The sequence below is a fragment of the Ascaphus truei genome, chromosome 11 (assembly GCF_040206685.1).
Source record: "Ascaphus truei isolate aAscTru1 chromosome 11, aAscTru1.hap1, whole genome shotgun sequence".
Lineage (NCBI taxonomy): Eukaryota > Metazoa > Chordata > Amphibia > Anura > Ascaphidae > Ascaphus > Ascaphus truei.
Genome location: NC_134493.1, coordinates 28,217,377 through 28,236,160, shown reverse-complemented (window position 1 = coordinate 28,236,160; position 18,784 = coordinate 28,217,377). Strand labels below are relative to the sequence as shown.

Here is an 18,784-nt window from a genome sequence, read left to right as displayed (position 1 = left end):
CCAACATACAACTTGGCGTGTCAATGTATCTGTATTTATAGCTTGGTTGGTCTCTTCCATCATGCCCATAATCTATGCAAATTCCAGCATCTTTACCCGGAGGAATGGCCATGAGGTTCAGATATTGGCTTAAGAAGTGGCACACCTGGTCCGAGACCTAATGAGTGGCTATGTAACGAAGGACGTCACTTTATCTCCCTGGGACACGGGTATTAAAATGTGTACACAATCTCATTTTGCCCTTTTTATACACTATTTATGTATGCTACCAGCACTAAATGAAACATTACAATGTAGCTACACTGACACCAGCAATTCATGCACAGGAAGCTGCTTTCATTACTGATGTCACCCATACAATTAGCCACGGGTCTGTTTTACACAGATAATGTTGAAGACATGCTTTTCCCATGCGATTATCCTACTTTATCAATTACAGCAGTGTTTCCTTCCAAAGAACACAAGGTTATTTGCATAGCACGTTATGGTACGATTGCTACACATATTCAGGATTAAAATACAAACAATAATCCAGTGTGAAATCAGGTTCATTCTGATAAAAAAAAAAGGATCACCCGGAGGAGTTAGCTTTGCATTTCAAAGCTGCAAAAGTGTATCTTATAAGCGTCACGATGTATTGGTGGATTATGGTAGTGGGAAACATAGAAAGAAGTTAACAGATTTGAAGGATCAGAATCTATCCAAATCTCCTTTCTTACTCAATCGCATCTGAAAATCTATTCTCTTCATGACACCATCCTCAATAATGGAAATTCAATGGTCTTCATTAACCTCCCACCCAATTCATTCTGGTATGCTCACTTTTCCTTGTTTTTAAAGATCATAGATATTTATGACGACAAGTATGGGGGCTGTGGCATGGGGGCACGTACTGTGGTCCAATAACTTGTTCAACTTCAAGATCTAGGGCCCTAGTTACTAATCTTTTCTATATCCGCCAGCATTGAGCAAAACTCGCGCAAACACCACGTTTTATACAGTATCAGGAGCTGGGCTGCAACACCTTTCTCAGCCCTTTATGCGAATGAAAATATCAGCGCGGAAAGATTTCCAAACCCGATGCTGATAACCGCTTTATAAGGCTGTGGTGGTTTGCAACGCAAGGAGTTTGCAGGCATTTTACAGACAACAGGTTATATAGCGTGATCTTGATCTCCTTACCATCCTGATCTGCTATCTTCTACGATGTGAATGATCTTTCCCGGTAGATACAAAGGGGGATACTGTGGGGAACTGAAAGGAGAACCCTCTGCCAGGGTATTGTATGAGGCCGACTTCTGAACCATTAGGCTTTGCTCGGCGAGGAGAGGCTGTGACAAACTTGCTTGGTTTCTGCCGTCGAGTTCTGTCGGGAAGTCGTCTGGCGCCCCGCCGAATATTTCATACCAACACCCCCGCAGCAGGATCTGGTACTGAGCACACGGCAGAAGAGAGGGGGAATGAATCGCAGCTCCAATATTAACACTTTTTGCTGCCAGAGGGGCCAGCAACGCATTGTACGGCGATACATTGCTGACCCTTCTAGTAAAAGACAGTCCTGCATGATACTTATTTAAATGTCAAAATGTCCCTTTGGATGCACTTCAGTACCGGTTGTTTTTAATTCAATGCACGTACCTTGGGACGGTTACAGTTGACAACCATCTTCAGTATTCTGTTCTTTAGGATTTCCATGTTAGACAAACTCAGCCTGCCCCAAGACACAAACCAGTGTGACACAGAGATAAATCGGGACGTACTCCAAATGCTGGGGGTGAATTAGAAGGAGTGGCTCCTTACCTTGGAACGAGGTCCTTTCCAACAATTATTGATATGATAAAACTCTTTGAATAGTCAGCAAGAGCTTTGCTAGGAGAAATAAAGGTGGTTTCAGTTATAGTCCCAATGCAAAATGATTCTCTGGACTGTTAACCCCTTCAATGCAGAGGAGGCTGGTAACATTGTGCGTTCATTGTACAGTAAGTCCCATTGTACAGTACGTCCCATTGTACAGTAAGTCACATTGTACAGTAAGTCCCATTGTACAGTAAGTCACATTGTACAGTAAGTCACATTGTACAGTAAGTCCCATTGTACAGTACGTCCCATTGTACAGTACGTCCCATTGTACAGTACGTCCCATTGTACAGTAAGTCACATTGTACAGTAAGTCCCATTGTACAGTAAGTCCCATTGTACAGTACGTCCCATTGTACAGTACGTCCCATTGTACAGTACGTCCCATTGTACAGTACGTCCCATTGTACAGTACGTCCCATTGTACAGTAAGTCACATTGTACAGTAAGTCCCATTGTACAGTAAGTCCCATTGTACAGTACGTCCCATTGTACAGTCTGTCACATTGTACAGTAAGTCACCTTACAAGAGGCTACATGGGACAGGATTCCGGTTCTGAACGGAGCTGGTGTATGTTACCAGATGGTTTGTGCCTTTAATGTACACGTTACAACCAGCCCAGATGAGGAGTGTAGAACAGAAATGCGCAAAGTGGGGTCAGCGCTTACAGAGGCATTTCAATTCAATGCCAGGGAACGCGCGCGAGGCCTCTGCAAGGTCCTTTACCGTGTCTCCGCGTCGCCATGGCAACATGACGTCAGAACGCCGGAGACAAGGTAAGGAGGGGGGGTGCAAGCAGGGGGGGGGGGGGGGGGGAGAAGAGCAGACAAGGGGGCGCACTAGAAAAAGTTTGCGCACCCCTGGTGTAAAACATCTAAACATTGGCTGGCTGTTACCATGTCACTAGCTCAGCAGCAGTAACACGAAGGCGTCTAACCACGTAATGCTTACACTTCTCTGTTGAAATTCTGCATCAATGACAAGGCCCAAAGTCCAATCACTGAGACTATTCCAATGATGTTTGCGGAGCTGCAGGTACAGAGCTGTCATCACCATGCTATCTATCTTATCACACTATTAGGATAGTATAGTAATCCAGTTCTAAGTCCCTATTCTTCAGCTCCTTGGATACGTGTATAAAGTATTTCAGGAAGGACTGGTCATTCGTAGTATTGGTAGAAAAGGATGGTGCGAGTACAAAGCACGGTGCGCGTTTTCAGGCATGCCGCCGACTACAAACATGTAATGATGTGATGTGTGTGCTGCAGCGCGCTCCTTTCCTTACCTTAACAAGCCCCCTGGTGGAGAAAACGCGTAGCACCTCACGTTAGGGAAGGAATTCCTCAGCAGGATTGCCAACACAGAGGCTGCTCCTGCTCCCAAGCTGTGTCCCACTATGACAAGCTTGTATTCCTACACGGGAAAGAAGAACATGAGCAGAAAGGTACAGGGAACACCCCCTCGCCCCCCCTCAAAAGAAATACAAGGCGGTCCCTCAAAGCCGGTTGAAGGTCTCCCAATATCCAAGGACCTCTCGGTTCCCCGGATATCTGTATTTGGTGTGTGCTGGTTCTTGTGTTGGGGTCACACATAGAACATTGTAACATCATCTCCCAACTTTCTATTGGCTGCCGGAACGGGCCCTGACCCGACGGCCATTTTGTACCACAAGGAAAGACACCACTTGCTGGGCAATCGGGAACTCTGGGGGGCCTTAGAGCTTGGGACCCTAGAGCAGGGGTGCGGCAACTTTTGATGTCATGCCCCCCCACTCCTGCCCTCTGACATCTCCTCCTCTACAAAGTCGAGTTGTCATGGCAACATGTCGTGGCGTCATGTCACGTTGTCATAGCGATACATCGTCGCTATCGGAAGATACAGGAGGAGAAGCTGGACAGAAGGTAAGAGGCAGTTACAGAGGCCCTGCGCGCTCCACCAGCAATCCCTTTAAATGATGTGGGGAAGAGTGCGGGGCAGTGGCGTCGCTATAGCTCGGGCAGCGCTCTCGGGGGGCCCGCTATCTAGGGTGACCATATTTGTCATCTGCTCGCCAACTGCGGATGCGCGATCAGTGTTTGCCGGCTGCTCATGCACACGCGCCCGGTAAGCTCCGAACGCGAAGCGCATGAGCAACCGGCAAGATGCGATCACGCAACCGGCAAAATTCTGCTCGGGGGCCTGTGCATGTCCAGTTACGCCACTGGTGTGGGGCTTGGTTCACCCCACCCCCCAGTTTGCACCCACCCCCCTGCCCTAGTGGACAGGACCCCAGCTAAACCAGGTAATCAAAAAAAGAAAGAAATTGCCAGCATTGGGACTGCCGCTTTGCAGCCTGGCTCTGTGTTACCATACGTGCAATCTTTCTCCCCTGCCGGCTCTTCCCCCTGGTCGCACCTCCTCCCCCCTCCTTACCTTGGCTCCGGCGTTCTGACTTCACGTTGCCATGGCAACGCGCCGTTACGTGACCCGCGGCGTCTTTTGATGCCGCATTGCCATGGCGACACGTCACCAGAAGCCGTCTGAGCCAAGGTAATTTAAATGCCTTGGGGAAGCGTGCAGGGCCTCTGTAAGCGCCGCCCCCCTCCAGAGAATCTCGTGCCCCCCCCACTTTGCGCACCCCTGGATTAGAAGCCCTCTCGTGTCAAAACATCGTAGGAAACGCTGGCTCTGTAGGAGCAAAGACAGCAGATGTTTGCAGCGTTGTCGCGTTGAAATGGAGTTTACAAAACCTGCAACTCAGTGGGATATGTGTGATAAGTATATTAATCTACCTGCTGATCTGTAGTAGATTGTCTACTATATATAGCAAATTCAACTAAATGTACGGCCATATGTTTTATGAGACTATCACCTAATCCTTTAGTATCTTTTCTGAACTAGGGAAAATCATTATCATTAAAAAGAAATATATTTAAAAAAACAAAAACAAAACATTTTTTTGTGTTTTTTTTTATTACAAACTAGCAGCCAAATACTTACAGGTGCAATGGTGAACGCCTGGTTCAATATGCCATCATTTATAAGTCTGTCGTACATGTAACTGGCAGCTTGAGTTATCCCCTAAAAAAAAAATATTGATACAGTAAGCACCGCAAATATTATTTCAGCCTCTAAAATAACAAGTATTAAGCAAAACGTAATGCGTTCACTTGTGGCAGCAAACTCTTTAGATCTGCGCAGACAAGCACCAAAAACAAAAAGTTGAATTGTTACGTGTTTGCGCAGGATCGGGGGCGGGGTTCTTTGCAGGCAGAAATAATAACAGGTGTAGGCCGAGATCGGGAAGGTGCAAATGGAAGAAAACGTGCCCAAAGAAAACCAGCAAATCCAACACAGTCTAAAGACACGATGATGCCAATAAAGACCATGTTATATCCTCTACAACAATGATGCAGCTCTGCGGCTTCCTGGGACTATAACGCTGTTTTATTGCTTACTAGCTAAAGTAGCCGGCTTGACATGGGTAGCAGTACTCTGGAGTCATCTTTTCCATTGCAGACTTGAAACTGTGACTCAAATCAATAATTGCCCCCTCTTAAACCTGATCAATAATTCCGCCTTGCAGGGAGTGAGGCTGCACCCCCAACCCCCAGTCACGGAGACTCCCATCCCAAATTATAGTGACACCCACCCTCGTCACTGACACACCACCTCAGTGACACTCACACCTGATCAGTGACCTTCCTCTCTTGCCTCCACCCTCTCTTACCCCCTGCACCTCCCCCGCTCTTACCCCCTCCCCCCCCAGTTCAGCAACCAATCACATACCTCCCTGCAATACAAAGGCCAATCGCCAGCCTCATGGAGAGGGAACAACCAACCAGAGGTGGAGCAGTTAAAAAAAACAGGGGAAAGGGATAGAAACTTGACAGTCCCAAACTAAAAAATAGTCCACAAGGTGCACGTCCCTAGGGTCCCCTTAGTAGGCATGCAAAGTTTCAGGTGTCTAGGTTTCATGGTCTTGGAGCTCTGGCTGTGACTGACAGACACTTTCATTATTATAGATTGAGATATATATACATGCAAGATAATAATACAGGCCTGTAGCACATCTCACACGGCATTTCTGACCTTATGTGAAAAGCAATCTCCTTGCACGCCCTCTGTATGAAGGTTCTCACAGTCTGCAGACAGGTCCGTCAGAACATCCTGGAGAATATGAGCAGAAGGTGTTTTATTGTTAAACAGAATGTAAAAAGACATCCCACGGCATTTACAGAATTAACCGCACTCTGTGCCAATGAAATAGCCAAAAAATGCAAACAGGATTCTCCTCAAATTGGAAAGACAGAACAAGATATGCTCCTATTGTAAAATGCTAGTATAAAATCAAGCAGGCATTCCCCCTAACTAGACACCCTTTTTTACAGGACGGGAAAGGGGGGTCCGGGCTATTTTCAGCTCTGGGAATACCCCGGCTCCCGAGATACTTACAGGCATACCCCGGGTTAAGGACACTCACTTTAAGTACACTCGCGTGTAAGTACATATCACCCAATAGGAAACGGCAGCTCGCGCATGCGCCTGTCAGCACGTCCTGAACAGCAATACCGGCTCCCTACCTGTACCGAAGCTGTGCGCAAGCGGGGAGACTATAGAGCCTGTTACAAATGCGTTATTTACATCAGTTATGCACGTGTATGACGATTGCCGTACAGTACATGCATCGATAAGTGGGGAAAAGGTAGTGCTTCACTAAGTACATTTTCGCTTTACATACATGCTCCGGTCCCATTGCGTACGTTAATGCGGGGTATGCCTGTATTGGTGAAGTTAACGCGATTACTTCCTGGTTTTCAAATGGGATTTAAATGGCCGTCCAATAGGAAGAAAGAAGCCATTATGTTACGGCTTACTATTCAACCAATATTTCAAAGCCATTTTGTTTCCCGTGGAGGGTGATTTAAACCCGGGTCCGTCGCAGCTGAAAATATCGTGGTTCGGCTCTGGCGGACCCCCTGGTTTCAATGCAGTAAAAAAATATGGGATTTAAAAAAAAAAAAAAACACCAATAGGTGATAATTAACACAAAGAATCCAACACAGACATACAAGCTCAGCTATGCACGTTATTACAAACACAATGGGTTCATTATAGGTGCAATCAAAGTTATTCAGGAACTTTTACATTTACGATGTACAGCTAACGTTACACAAAGTGACAGTGTTAGTGACCCGATTCATGTAGATCGTGTGCCCTTGAAATGCAGGGAAGAAATCAGTAAGTAGCTTTCATTCCAAAAGACCCGTTTGTTCACGGACAATTGCAAACACTTTCTAAGAGGGAAGCGAGAAACCCTGGAAGTCCTGGCAATTCCGCGCAGCTAGAAAGTGCTTGTGGCTGAAGCTTGGTGAACGCGGGCATCAGAATCCTGCTAATCGCCAGTTTATTCTTGCATCCCAAATGCGTAACCTTACATTTATCTGTATTAAACCTCATCTGCCATTTACCTGCCCACGTTTCCAGTCTCTCCAAGTCCTTCTGGATAGAAATGACATCCTGCTCTGATTCTATTACCTTACACAATTTAGTGTCATCAGCAAAGATGGAGACTTTGCTCTCGATCCCAACCTCCAGGTCATTAATAAACAAGTTAAAAAGCAGGGGTCCCCAGTACCGATCCCTGAGCTACTCCACTCACAACTTTAGCCCAACCTGAAAAAGGTCCATTTATGACAACCCTCTGTTGTCTGTCCTTTAACCAGTTTTCAATCCAGGTGCAAATATTATTACTGAGTCCAACTTTCTTTATTTTGTACACCAACCTCGTGTGGAACCGTATCAAAAGCCTTTGCAAAATCTAAGTAGACCACATCAACGGCATTTCCCTGGTCTAAATTTCTACTGACCTCCTCAAAGAAACTAATGAGGGTAGTTTGGCATGATCTATCCTTCATAAATCCATTCTGACTATTACTAATAATTTTGTTTTCCATTAGGTATTCCTGAATATTATCTTGTATTAAACCTTCAAGTAGTTTCCCCACAATTGAAGTCAGGCTTACAGGTCTGTAATTCCCTGGTTCCCCTGTACTTCTTCTATAAGGAAGCGTAGTTTTGAGTTGGAAGTATATGAAGAATCTGTATAATTACACCATGTAATACGACTGTTTTCACATTTTGACCCCAAACATGATTCATTTACAGTGTATTGGTTACAGTATGTACCTCCAGAGACAATGTCCCCCTCACAGCTACTAGGATGGCTTCTGTTTTATGATCCAGGGCCACAAAAAAGGGAATCTCATAAATCTAAAGAAAACAGAAGTGATTAAACTTGGAAGAAGGCAATAAACACCAATTCTTATGCTGGGGAATAGGGGCGCGCCCCGTGTCCCGCTGCCTCGCCTTGTTGTGAAAGCTGATATGGATAAAATCTCGGTACTGGAGCCCTGTGGTTTGCAAGATGGATCCAAAGTGACAGTTCAGGTGGTCACCGCCCACAATATCATGCTGCGCAGTTCTGTTTTGGCAACTGAGGAAAACAACACACAGAGCCTTGAATTAGCAAACTATCCAACATGTGTATAATCAGGAACATTTGTATCCGCTGCTTTATCTCTTCCTAAGCAATGCTCCATTTGCCGTTACATTCTCACCACTATTTCCTTTTGGCAACTTCTACTTCCGACTATATAACTGGAAAAGGAGCAACTCGGTGAGCAAGGACACGGACTCTGGCACTGAGTGGGAAGCAGGGGAGCCTGGTTCAGTTCCCGGTGTCGGCTCCTTGTGACCTTGGGCAAGTCACTTTATCTTCCTGTGCCTCAGGCACCAAAAACATAGATTGTAAGCTCTACGGGGCAGGGACCTGCGCCTGCAAAATGTCTCTGTAAAGCGCTACGTAACACTAGCAGCGCTATACAAGAACATGCTGTTATTATTATTATTAAAAGACTTCAGGGGAAGTGAACATCTATCCTGACAGGACGTGCAATACTCAGCTACACAGAGGATATTTTCTGTTACATCAAACCAATATCATATAACGTTGTGCTGAAGATCAGTGTTACTGCATCTAATTCTAATGCTGATATTGGCATGTCACAAAGCATGTCACCCATTTTGTTATTTGCACTGTGCCATATCACTGTGGGATATCTGCCTATACTTTTTGTTGTCTGGTGATTAGAGTATTATTACATTGTTTTTCTTTAAAAGCATTTCTTGATAATTGGTGTTTTGTTCAAAACAAATACTTTAGGGGACTAGTATTCTAAATACTACAAGTTTACACCGGAAGAAGTATGGATGGTACTTACACCTGATTGTTACTCACCAGTCTCCGCATAGCTTACACAGGCCAGTGAGAGGATTGCTGTATATGTAGAGGGGCCAGCCATAGGCAGCCACTGCAAACTGCATATAGTGAGCTGCTTTAGCCAGCTCTATATCCAAGTCTCCGCTCTGAAACAACATACACACTGCACATTGTTCGACAAGTTTGAAAATTATTCGTAGCCGCATTCCAGACAATAAAGCTTCTTTCAATTAAAAATCAAAACATCCAGTTTATTTATAACTAGTATGAACAATTTGCAAACACAACCTGCAAAGATTACATTAAGATTTCCATCTAGGAAGCAGTGCGTTCATATCTATACGGAGATCACCGCTTTGCTGTCAGTAGTAAGCTGCCTGTTACACGTTACCCATCTGTACACGTTGCAGTGCCCAGAACATGGTCACTTTCAAGGCAAGAACTTCAATAAAAAGGAACGGACACACACAAAGCATTGCGTTTGCGCTTTCCTTTATCACAGACACGCGTGTTTGTTCCTGACAGCTGCATGGTGCTGGAGAAACGGCCCTGTAAGCTTTCAATGAGTGAGCGTTCCACAAATCATCACCCGCGGCATTGAGATCCGAGATCCTTCAACGAGGCGCGGGGGGAAAAGGGAATGAAGTAATGGTTTGGGATCCGTGTGTATGTTAAAGTCAAATTGCCTCAAAAATGGAACAAAATGCCTGAATACCGTTGCAGCGAGGCGATGCAGCAAGGTAGCGGGGCGATGCAGCAAGGTAGCGGGGCGGTGCAGCAAGGTAGCGGGGGGGTGCAGCAAGGTAGCGGGGCGATGCAGCAAGGTAGCGGGGCGGTGCAGCAAGGTAGCGGGGCGGTGCAGCAAGGTAGCGGGGCGATGCAGCAAGGTAGCGGGGCGGTGCAGCAAGGTAGCGGGGCGGTGCAGCAAGGTAGCGGGGCGATGCAGCAAGGTAGCGGGGCGGTGCAGCGAGGCGGTGCAGCAAGGTAGCGGGGCGTTACAGCAAGGTAGCGGGGCGGTGCAGCAAGGTAGCGGGGCGTTACAGCAAGGTAGCGGGGCGGTGCAGCAAGGTAGCGGGGCGTTACAGCAAGGTAGCGGGGCGTTACAGCAAGGTAGCGGGGCGGTGCAGCAAGGTAGCGGGGCGTTACAGCAAGGTAGCGGGGCGTTACAGCAAGGTAGCGGGGCGTTACAGCAAGGTAGCGGGGCGTTACAGCAAGGTAGCGGGGCGGTGCAGCAAGGTAGCGGGGCGTTACAGCAAGGTAGCGGGGCGTTACAGCAAGGTAGCGGGGCGGTGCAGCGAGGTAGCGGGGCGTTACAGCAAGGTAGCGGGGCGGTGCAGCGAGGTAGCGGGGCGTTACAGCAAGGTAGCGGGGCGTTGCAGCGGGGCGGTGCAGCAAGGTAGCGGGGCGTTGCAGAGAGGCGGTGCGGTGCAGCGAGGCGGTGCAGCAAGGTAGCGGGGCGTTGTAGCGAGGCGGTGCAGCAAGGTAGCGGGGCGTTGCAGCGGGGCGGTGCAGCAAGGTAGCGGGGCGTTGCAGCGGGGCGGTGCAGCAAGGTAGCGGGGCGTTGCAGAGAGGCGGTGCGGTGCAGCAAGGTAGCGGGGCGGTGCAGCAAGGTAGCGGGGCGTTGCAGCAAGGTAGCGGGGCGTTGCAGCAAGGTAGCGGGGCGTTGCAGCAAGGTAGCGGGGCGTTGCAGCAAGGTAGCGGGGCGGTGCAGCGGGGCGGTGCAGCAAGGTAGCGGGGCGTTGCAGAGAGGCGGTGCGGTGCAGCGAGGCAGCGGGGCGTTGTAGCGAGGCGGTGCAGCAAGGTAGCGGGGCGTTGCAGCGGGGCGGTGCAGCAAGGTAGCGGGGCGTTGCAGCGGGGCGGTGCAGCAAGGTAGCGGGGCGTTGCAGAGAGGCGGTGCGGTGCAGCAAGGTAGCGGGGCGGTGCAGCAAGGTAGCGGGGCGTTGCAGCAAGGTAGCGGGGCGTTGCAGCAAGGTAGCGGGGCGTTGCAGCAAGGTAGCGGGGCGTTGCAGCGAGGCGGTGCAGCAAGGTAGCGGGGCGTTGCAGCAAGGTAGCGGGGCGGTGCAGCAAGGCGGTGCAGCAAGGTAGCGGGGCGGTGCAGCAAGGTAGCGGGGCGTTGCAGCGAGGCGGTGCAGCAAGGTAGCGGGGCGATGCAGCAAGGTAGCGGGGCGTTGCAGCAAGGTAGCGGGGCGTTGCAGCAAGGTAGCGGGGCGATGCAGCAAGGTAGCGGGGCGGTGCAGCAAGGTAGTGGGGCGGTGCAGCGAGGCGGTGCAGCAAGGTAGCGGGGCGATGCAGCAAGGTAGCGGGGCGATGCAGCAAGGTAGCGGGGCGGTGCAGCGAGGTAGCGGGGCGGTGCAGCAAGGTAGCGGGGCGTTGCAGCAAGGTAGCGGGGCGGTGCAGCAAGGTAGCGGGGCGGTGCAGCGGGGCGGTGCAGCAAGGTAGCGGGGCGTTACAACAAGGTAGCGGGGCGGTGCAGCAAGGTAGCGGGGCGGTGCAGCAAGGTAGCGAGGCGGTGCAGCAAGGTAGCGGGGCGTTGCAGCGGGGCGGTGCAGCAAGGTAGCGGGGCGTTGCAGAGAGGCGGTGCGGTGCAGCAAGGTAGCGGGGCGGTGCAGCAAGGTAGCGGGGCGGTGCAGCAAGGTAGCGGGGCGGTGCAGCAAGGTAGCGGGGCGTTGCAGAGGCGGCGCAGCAAGGTAGCAAGGCGGTGCAGCGAGGCAGTGCGTTGCAGCGAGGCGGTGCAGCAAGGTAGCGGGGCGTTGCAGCGAGGCGGTGCAGCAAGGTAGCGGGGCGGTGCAGCAAGGTAGCGGGGCGGTGCAGCAAGGTAGCGGGGCGTTGCAGCAAGGTAGCGGGGCGGTGCAGCAAGGTAGCGGGGCGTTGCAGAGAGGCGGTGCAGCAAGGTAGCGGGGCGGTGCAGCAAGGTAGCGGGGCGGTGCAGCAAGGTAGCGGGGCGTTGCAGAGGCGGCGCAGCAAGGTAGCAAGGCGGTGCAGCGAGGCAGTGCGTTGCAGCGAGGCGGTGCAGCAAGGTAGCGGGGCGTTGCAGCGAGGCGGTGCGTTGCAGCGAGGCGGTGCAGCAAGGTAGCGGGGCGTTGTAGCGAGGCGGTGCAGCAAGGTAGCGGGGCGTTGCAGCGGGGCGGTGCAGCAAGGTAGCGGGGCGTTGCAGAGAGGCGGTGCGGTGCAGCGAGGCAGCGGGGCGTTGTAGCGAGGCGGTGCAGCAAGGTAGCGGGGCGTTGCAGCGGGGCGGTGCAGCAAGGTAGCGGGGCGTTGCAGCGGGGCGGTGCAGCAAGGTAGCGGGGCGTTGCAGAGAGGCGGTGCGGTGCAGCAAGGTAGCGGGGCGGTGCAGCAAGGTAGCGGGGCGGTGCAGCAAGGTAGCGGGGCGTTGCAGAGGCGGCGCAGCAAGGTAGCAAGGCGGTGCAGCGAGGCGGTGCAGCAAGGTAGCGGGGCGTTGCAGCAAGGTAGCGGGGCGTTGCAGCAAGGTAGCGGGGCGTTGCAGCGAGGCGGTGCAGCAAGGTAGCGGGGCGTTGCAGCAAGGTAGCGGGGCGGTGCAGCGAGGCGGTGCGTTGCAGCGAGGCGGTGCAGCAAGGTAGCGGGGCGTTGCAGCGAGGCGGTGCAGCAAGGTAGCGGGGCGGTGCAGCAAGGTAGCGGGGCGTTGCAGCGAGGCGGTGCGTTGCAGCGAGGCGATGCAGCAAGGTAGCGGGGCGTTGCAGCAAGGTAGCGGGGCGTTGCAGCAAGGTAGCGGGGCGATGCAGCAAGGTAGCGGGGCGGTGCAGCAAGGTAGTGGGGCGGTGCAGCGAGGCGGTGCAGCAAGGTAGCGGGGCGTTGCAGCGAGGCAGCAAGGTAGCGGGGCGATGCAGCAAGGTAGCGGGGCGGTGCAGCGAGGTAGCGGGGCGGTGCAGCAAGGTAGCGGGGCGTTGCAGCAAGGTAGCGGGGCGGTGCAGCAAGGTAGCGGGGCGGTGCAGCGGGGCGGTGCAGCAAGGTAGCGGGGCGTTACAACAAGGTAGCGGGGCGGTGCAGCAAGGTAGCGGGGCGGTGCAGCAAGGTAGCGAGGCGGTGCAGCAAGGTAGCGGGGCGTTGCAGCGGGGCGGTGCAGCAAGGTAGCGGGGCGTTGCAGAGAGGCGGTGCGGTGCAGCAAGGTAGCGGGGCGGTGCAGCAAGGTAGCGGGGCGGTGCAGCAAGGTAGCGGGGCGGTGCAGCAAGGTAGCGGGGCGTTGCAGAGGCGGCGCAGCAAGGTAGCAAGGCGGTGCAGCGAGGCAGTGCGTTGCAGCGAGGCGGTGCAGCAAGGTAGCGGGGCGTTGCAGCGAGGCGGTGCAGCAAGGTAGCGGGGCGGTGCAGCAAGGTAGCGGGGCGGTGCAGCAAGGTAGCGGGGCGTTGCAGCAAGGTAGCGGGGCGGTGCAGCAAGGTAGCGGGGCGTTGCAGAGAGGCGGTGCAGCAAGGTAGCGGGGCGGTGCAGCAAGGTAGCGGGGCGGTGCAGCAAGGTAGCGGGGCGTTGCAGAGGCGGCGCAGCAAGGTAGCAAGGCGGTGCAGCGAGGCAGTGCGTTGCAGCGAGGCGGTGCAGCAAGGTAGCGGGGCGTTGCAGCGAGGCGGTGCGTTGCAGCGAGGCGGTGCAGCAAGGTAGCGGGGCGTTGTAGCGAGGCGGTGCAGCAAGGTAGCGGGGCGTTGCAGCGGGGCGGTGCAGCAAGGTAGCGGGGCGTTGCAGAGAGGCGGTGCGGTGCAGCGAGGCAGCGGGGCGTTGTAGCGAGGCGGTGCAGCAAGGTAGCGGGGCGTTGCAGCGGGGCGGTGCAGCAAGGTAGCGGGGCGTTGCAGCGGGGCGGTGCAGCAAGGTAGCGGGGCGTTGCAGAGAGGCGGTGCGGTGCAGCAAGGTAGCGGGGCGGTGCAGCAAGGTAGCGGGGCGGTGCAGCAAGGTAGCGGGGCGTTGCAGAGGCGGCGCAGCAAGGTAGCAAGGCGGTGCAGCGAGGCGGTGCAGCAAGGTAGCGGGGCGTTGCAGCAAGGTAGCGGGGCGTTGCAGCAAGGTAGCGGGGCGTTGCAGCGAGGCGGTGCAGCAAGGTAGCGGGGCGTTGCAGCAAGGTAGCGGGGCGGTGCAGCGAGGCGGTGCGTTGCAGCGAGGCGGTGCAGCAAGGTAGCGGGGCGTTGCAGCGAGGCGGTGCAGCAAGGTAGCGGGGCGGTGCAGCAAGGTAGCGGGGCGTTGCAGCGAGGCGGTGCGTTGCAGCGAGGCGATGCAGCAAGGTAGCGGGGCGTTGCAGCAAGGTAGCGGGGCGTTGCAGCAAGGTAGCGGGGCGATGCAGCAAGGTAGCGGGGCGGTGCAGCAAGGTAGTGGGGCGGTGCAGCGAGGCGGTGCAGCAAGGTAGCGGGGCGTTGCAGCGAGGCAGCAAGGTAGCGGGGCGATGCAGCAAGGTAGCGGGGCGGTGCAGCGAGGTAGCGGGGCGGTGCAGCAAGGTAGCGGGGCGTTGCAGCAAGGTAGCGGGGCGGTGCAGCAAGGTAGCGGGGCGGTGCAGCGGGGCGGTGCAGCAAGGTAGCGGGGCGTTACAACAAGGTAGCGGGGCGGTGCAGCAAGGTAGCGGGGCGGTGCAGCAAGGTAGCGAGGCGGTGCAGCAAGGTAGCGGGGCGTTGCAGCGGGGCGGTGCAGCAAGGTAGCGGGGCGGTGCAGCAAGGTAGCGGGGCGTTGCAGAGAGGCGGTGCGGTGCAGCAAGGTAGCGGGGCGGTGCAGCAAGGTAGCGGGGCGGTGCAGCAAGGTAGCGGGGCGTTGCAGAGGCGGCGCAGCAAGGTAGCAAGGCGGTGCAGCGAGGCAGTGCGTTGCAGCGAGGCGGTGCAGCAAGGTAGCGGGGCGTTGCAGCGAGGCGGTGCGTTGCAGCGAGGCGGTGCAGCAAGGTAGCGGGGCGTTGCAGCAAGGTAGCGGGGCGGTGCAGCAAGGTAGCGGGGCGGTGCAGCAAGGCGGTGCAGCAAGGTAGCGGGGCGTTGCAGCAAGGTAGCGGGGCGGTGCAGCAAGGTAGCGGGGCGTTGCAGAGAGGCGGTGCGGTGCAGCAAGGTAGCGGGGCGGTGCAGCAAGGTAGCGGGGCGGTGCAGCAAGGTAGCGGGGCGTTGCAGAGGCGGCGCAGCAAGGTAGCAAGGCGGTGCAGCGAGGCAGTGCGTTGCAGCGAGGCGGTGCAGCAAGGTAGCGGGGCGTTGCAGCGAGGCGGTGCGTTGCAGCGAGGCGGTGCAGCAAGGTAGCGGGGCGTTGCAGCAAGGTAGCGGGGCGGTGCAGCAAGGTAGCGGGGCGGTGCAGCAAGGCGGTGCAGCAAGGTAGCGGGGCGTTGCAGCAAGGTAGCGGGGCGTGCAGCAAAGTAGCGGGGCGGTGCAGCGAGGCGGCGCAGCAAGGTAGCGGTGCGGTGCAGCAAGGTGGTGCAGCATGGTAGCGGGGCGTTGCAGAGAGGCGGTGCGGTGCAGCGAGGCGGTGCAGCAAGGTAGCGGGGCGTTGCAGAGAGGCGGTGCGGTGCAGCGAGGCGGTGCAGCAAGGTAGCGGGGCGGTGCAGCAAGGTAGCGGGGCGTTGCAGCGAGGCGGCGCAGCAAGGTAGTGAGGCGGTGCAGCAAGGTAGCAGGGCGGTGCAGCAAGGTAGCGAGGCGGTGCAGCAAGGTAGTGGGGCGGTGCAGCAAGGTAGTGAGGCGGTGCAGCAAGGTAGCGGGGCGTTGCAGCGAGGCGGTGCAGCAAGGAAACGGGGCGTTGCAGCGAGGCGGTGCAGCAAACACACTAACACAGGGGTGTTTTTAGTGGAGGGCCAGATTAATAAAGAAAAGTAATCTGTCAAGTGCTTCTTACTAACGACAGTATAAACATGGAATCTACATTGCACACATACCCTCCTCCTCTCTCCCCCACCCCATCCTCTTGCGCTCTCTCCCCCTCCCCATCTTCTCGCGCTCTCTCCTGCACCCCATCCTCTCTCCCCCACCCCATCCTCTAGCGCTCTCTCCCCCACCCCATCCTCTCGTGCTCTCTCCTCCACCTCCATCCTCTCTCGCTCTCCCACACCCCGTCATCTCTCCCCACCCCATCCTCTTGCACTCTCTCCTCCACCCCATCCTCTCGCGCTCTCTCCCCCACCCCCTCCCCCAACCCATCCTCTCTCCCCCATCTTCTCTCCCTCTCCCCCATCCCCTCTCGCTCTCCCCCCCTCATCACCTCTCCCCCTCATCCTCTCTCGCTCTCTACCCCCACCCCATCCTCCCTCCACCCCCGCCCCATCCTCTATCCCCCCAGTCCTCACACATTTACCAATACACACACTATAGATCAAGAAGATGGGAGATCAAGGGAGAAGCGACTATGGAGAACTCTGCAGCACCATCTGCTGGCCAGAAGCTGCAGTGTTGACGCAGCCGGGTAGCCCTGCTGCTCTCCTCCTCCTGGCCCAAACCGGGATAATTTGAGGGCCTGATTGAACCAAGTGGCGGGCCGAGTTCAGACAGCGGGCCTTCATTTGAACACCCCATGTCTAGGAGACCGCTGTGGTCTGTGTGCTGCATTCCAGTCACATCTCATTATGTGTATGTGGCAGCACATCTCTCTGAGAGGAGCAGTGGCCTCTGCTGTTTTTTTTCTCTCTTCTTTATTTGTGCCCCCCCCCCCTTTCTCTTTACATGGCTGTGGGGCAGGGGGTCCCGGAACTGAAACGCATTATTTTCAGCTCCAAGAATCCTGTGGTTCCCGAGATACACCCCTGGAAAAGGTGGTGCTGGTACCGCCAACCCCCAGAGGAAACAAAATGGCGGGTTCAATCTCCAACGTTACGCTGGACAATAGGAAGTCACTATGTCATCCGTCGCGGTTTTTATTGGCCCGGGCCATGCAAGGGAATTAAAAATGCAGAAGTACTGGTTACACCTATCCCAGTATGTGTCTCAGTAACCAGGGGGGTCACCAGGGGTTGAAATTAAGATGCTTCTCAGGGTGCGGTGCGGACTGCTGGGGTCAACCAATAGGCTCTGTTTGCTTTCACAAAGTACAAGTGTAATGAACTGCAGATCAAAACTCTTAGGAGCTGGAGGAACATGCAACTTATCCCCTCTTCTTCTAGTGCCGATGGAGTGAGGTATCCCTGTCATAAAGCGCAAATAAGAAGTGCTTACCGCGGGGGTAGCAGGCGAGGGGCACACCACCTCCTCAGGGTCCCTGCTCAGCTCCACCTTGTCTTGCTCTTGGTGAAGAAGAGTGAGCCCTGCAGCAATATCACTAGGCACCAGGTCTGTGTCCTGGGAGGAGAAGGAGGAGGAGAAAAAGGAGGAGGAGAAAAAGGAGAAGGAGGAGGAGAAAAATGAGAAGATGGAGGAGGAGAAAAGGGAGGAGGAGAAAAAGGAGAAAAAGGAGAAGAAGGAGAAAAAGGAGAAAAAGGAGAAGGAGGTGGAGAAAAAGGCGAAGAAGGAGGAGGAGAAGGAGGAGGAGGAGAAAAAGGAGAAGAAGGAGGAGGAGAAAAAGGAGGAGGAGAAAAAGGAGAAGGAGAAAAAGGAGAAGGAGAAAAAGGAGAAGGAGGAGAAGAAGGAGGAGGAGAAGAAGGAGGAGGAGGAGAAAAAGGAGAAGAAGGAGGAGAAAAAGGAGAAAAAGGAGAAGGAGGAGGAGAAAAAGGAGAAAAGGGAGAAGGAGGAGGAGAAAAAGGAGAAGAAGGAGAAGAAGGAGGAGGAGAAAAAGGAGAAGAAGGAGGAGGAGAAAAAGGAGAAAAAGGAGAAGAAGGAGAAGAAGGAGGAGAAAGAGGAGAAAGAGGAGAAGGAGGAGAAAAAGGAGAAGAAAAAGGAGAAAGAGGAGAAGGAGGAGAAGGAGGAGGAGAAAAAGGAGAAAAAGGAGAAGGAGGAGGAGAAGGAGGAGAAAAAGGAGAAAAAGGAGGAGGAGAAAAAGGAGAAGAAGGAGGAGGAGAAAAAGGAGAAAAAGGAGAAAAATGAGAAGGAGGAGGAGAAAAAGGAGAAGAAGGAGGAGGAGAAAAAGGAGAAAAAGGAGAAGAAGGAGGAGGAGAAAAAGGAGAAGAAGGAGGAGGAGAAAAAGGAGAAAAAGGAGAAGAAGGAGGAGAAAAAGGAGAAGAAAGAGGAGAAGAAGGAGGAGGAGAAAAGGAGAAAAATGAGAAGGAGGAGGAGAAAAGGGAGAAGGAGAAAAAGGAGAAAAAGGAGAAGGAGAAAAAGGAGAAGAAGGAGGAGGAGAAAAAGGAGAAGGCGGAGGAGAAAAAGGAGAAAAAGGAGAAGAAGGAGAAAAAGGAGAAGAAGGAGGAGGAGAAAAAGGAGAAGAAGGAGGAGGAGAAAAAGGAGAAGAAGGAGGAGAAAAAGGAGAAAAAGGAGATGAAGGAGGAGAAAAAGGAGAAAAAGGAGGAGAAAAAGGAGAAGAAAGAGGAGAAGAAGGAGGAGGAGAAGGAGGAGAAAAAGGAGAAGGAGGAGAATGAGAAAAAGGAGAAGGAGGAGGAGAAAAAGGAGAAGAAGGAGAAAAAGGAGAAGGAGGAGAATGAGAAAAAGGAGAAGGAGGAGGAGAAAAAGGAGAAGGAGGAGGAGAAAAAGGAGAAGAAGGAGAAAAAGGAGAAGGAGGAGAAGGAGGAGGAGAAAAAGGAGAAGAAGGAGAAAAAGGAGGAGGAGGAGAAGAAGGAGGAGAAAATGAGAAAAAGGAGAAGAAGGAGGAGGAGAAAAAGGAGAAGGAGGAGAAAAAGGAGAAGGAGAAAAAGGAGAAGGAGA

At 53.8% G+C, this 18,784-nt stretch overlaps 1 protein-coding gene across 3 annotated transcripts in view; it reads right to left on the bottom strand.

Annotated features, from left to right (window-relative positions):
• DAGLB (diacylglycerol lipase beta) overlaps nucleotides 1-18,784 on the bottom strand; it is a 54,155-nt gene that overhangs the window by 23,020 nt on the left and 12,351 nt on the right. For all 3 annotated transcript variants that reach the window (XM_075565423.1, XM_075565422.1, XM_075565425.1), the window contains exons 5-14: nucleotides 17,210-17,332; nucleotides 9,138-9,265; nucleotides 8,207-8,333; nucleotides 8,027-8,110; nucleotides 5,930-6,007; nucleotides 4,838-4,918; nucleotides 3,144-3,271; nucleotides 1,801-1,869; nucleotides 1,639-1,711; nucleotides 1,183-1,433 (exon numbers count right to left, since the gene is read on the bottom strand). In XM_075565423.1, the coding sequence (XP_075421538.1) occupies nucleotides 1,183-1,433; nucleotides 1,639-1,711; nucleotides 1,801-1,869; nucleotides 3,144-3,271; nucleotides 4,838-4,918; nucleotides 5,930-6,007; nucleotides 8,027-8,110; nucleotides 8,207-8,333; nucleotides 9,138-9,265; nucleotides 17,210-17,332 (1,142 nt within the window). The remainder of the gene's footprint in view (nucleotides 1-1,182; nucleotides 1,434-1,638; nucleotides 1,712-1,800; nucleotides 1,870-3,143; nucleotides 3,272-4,837; nucleotides 4,919-5,929; nucleotides 6,008-8,026; nucleotides 8,111-8,206; nucleotides 8,334-9,137; nucleotides 9,266-17,209; nucleotides 17,333-18,784) is intronic.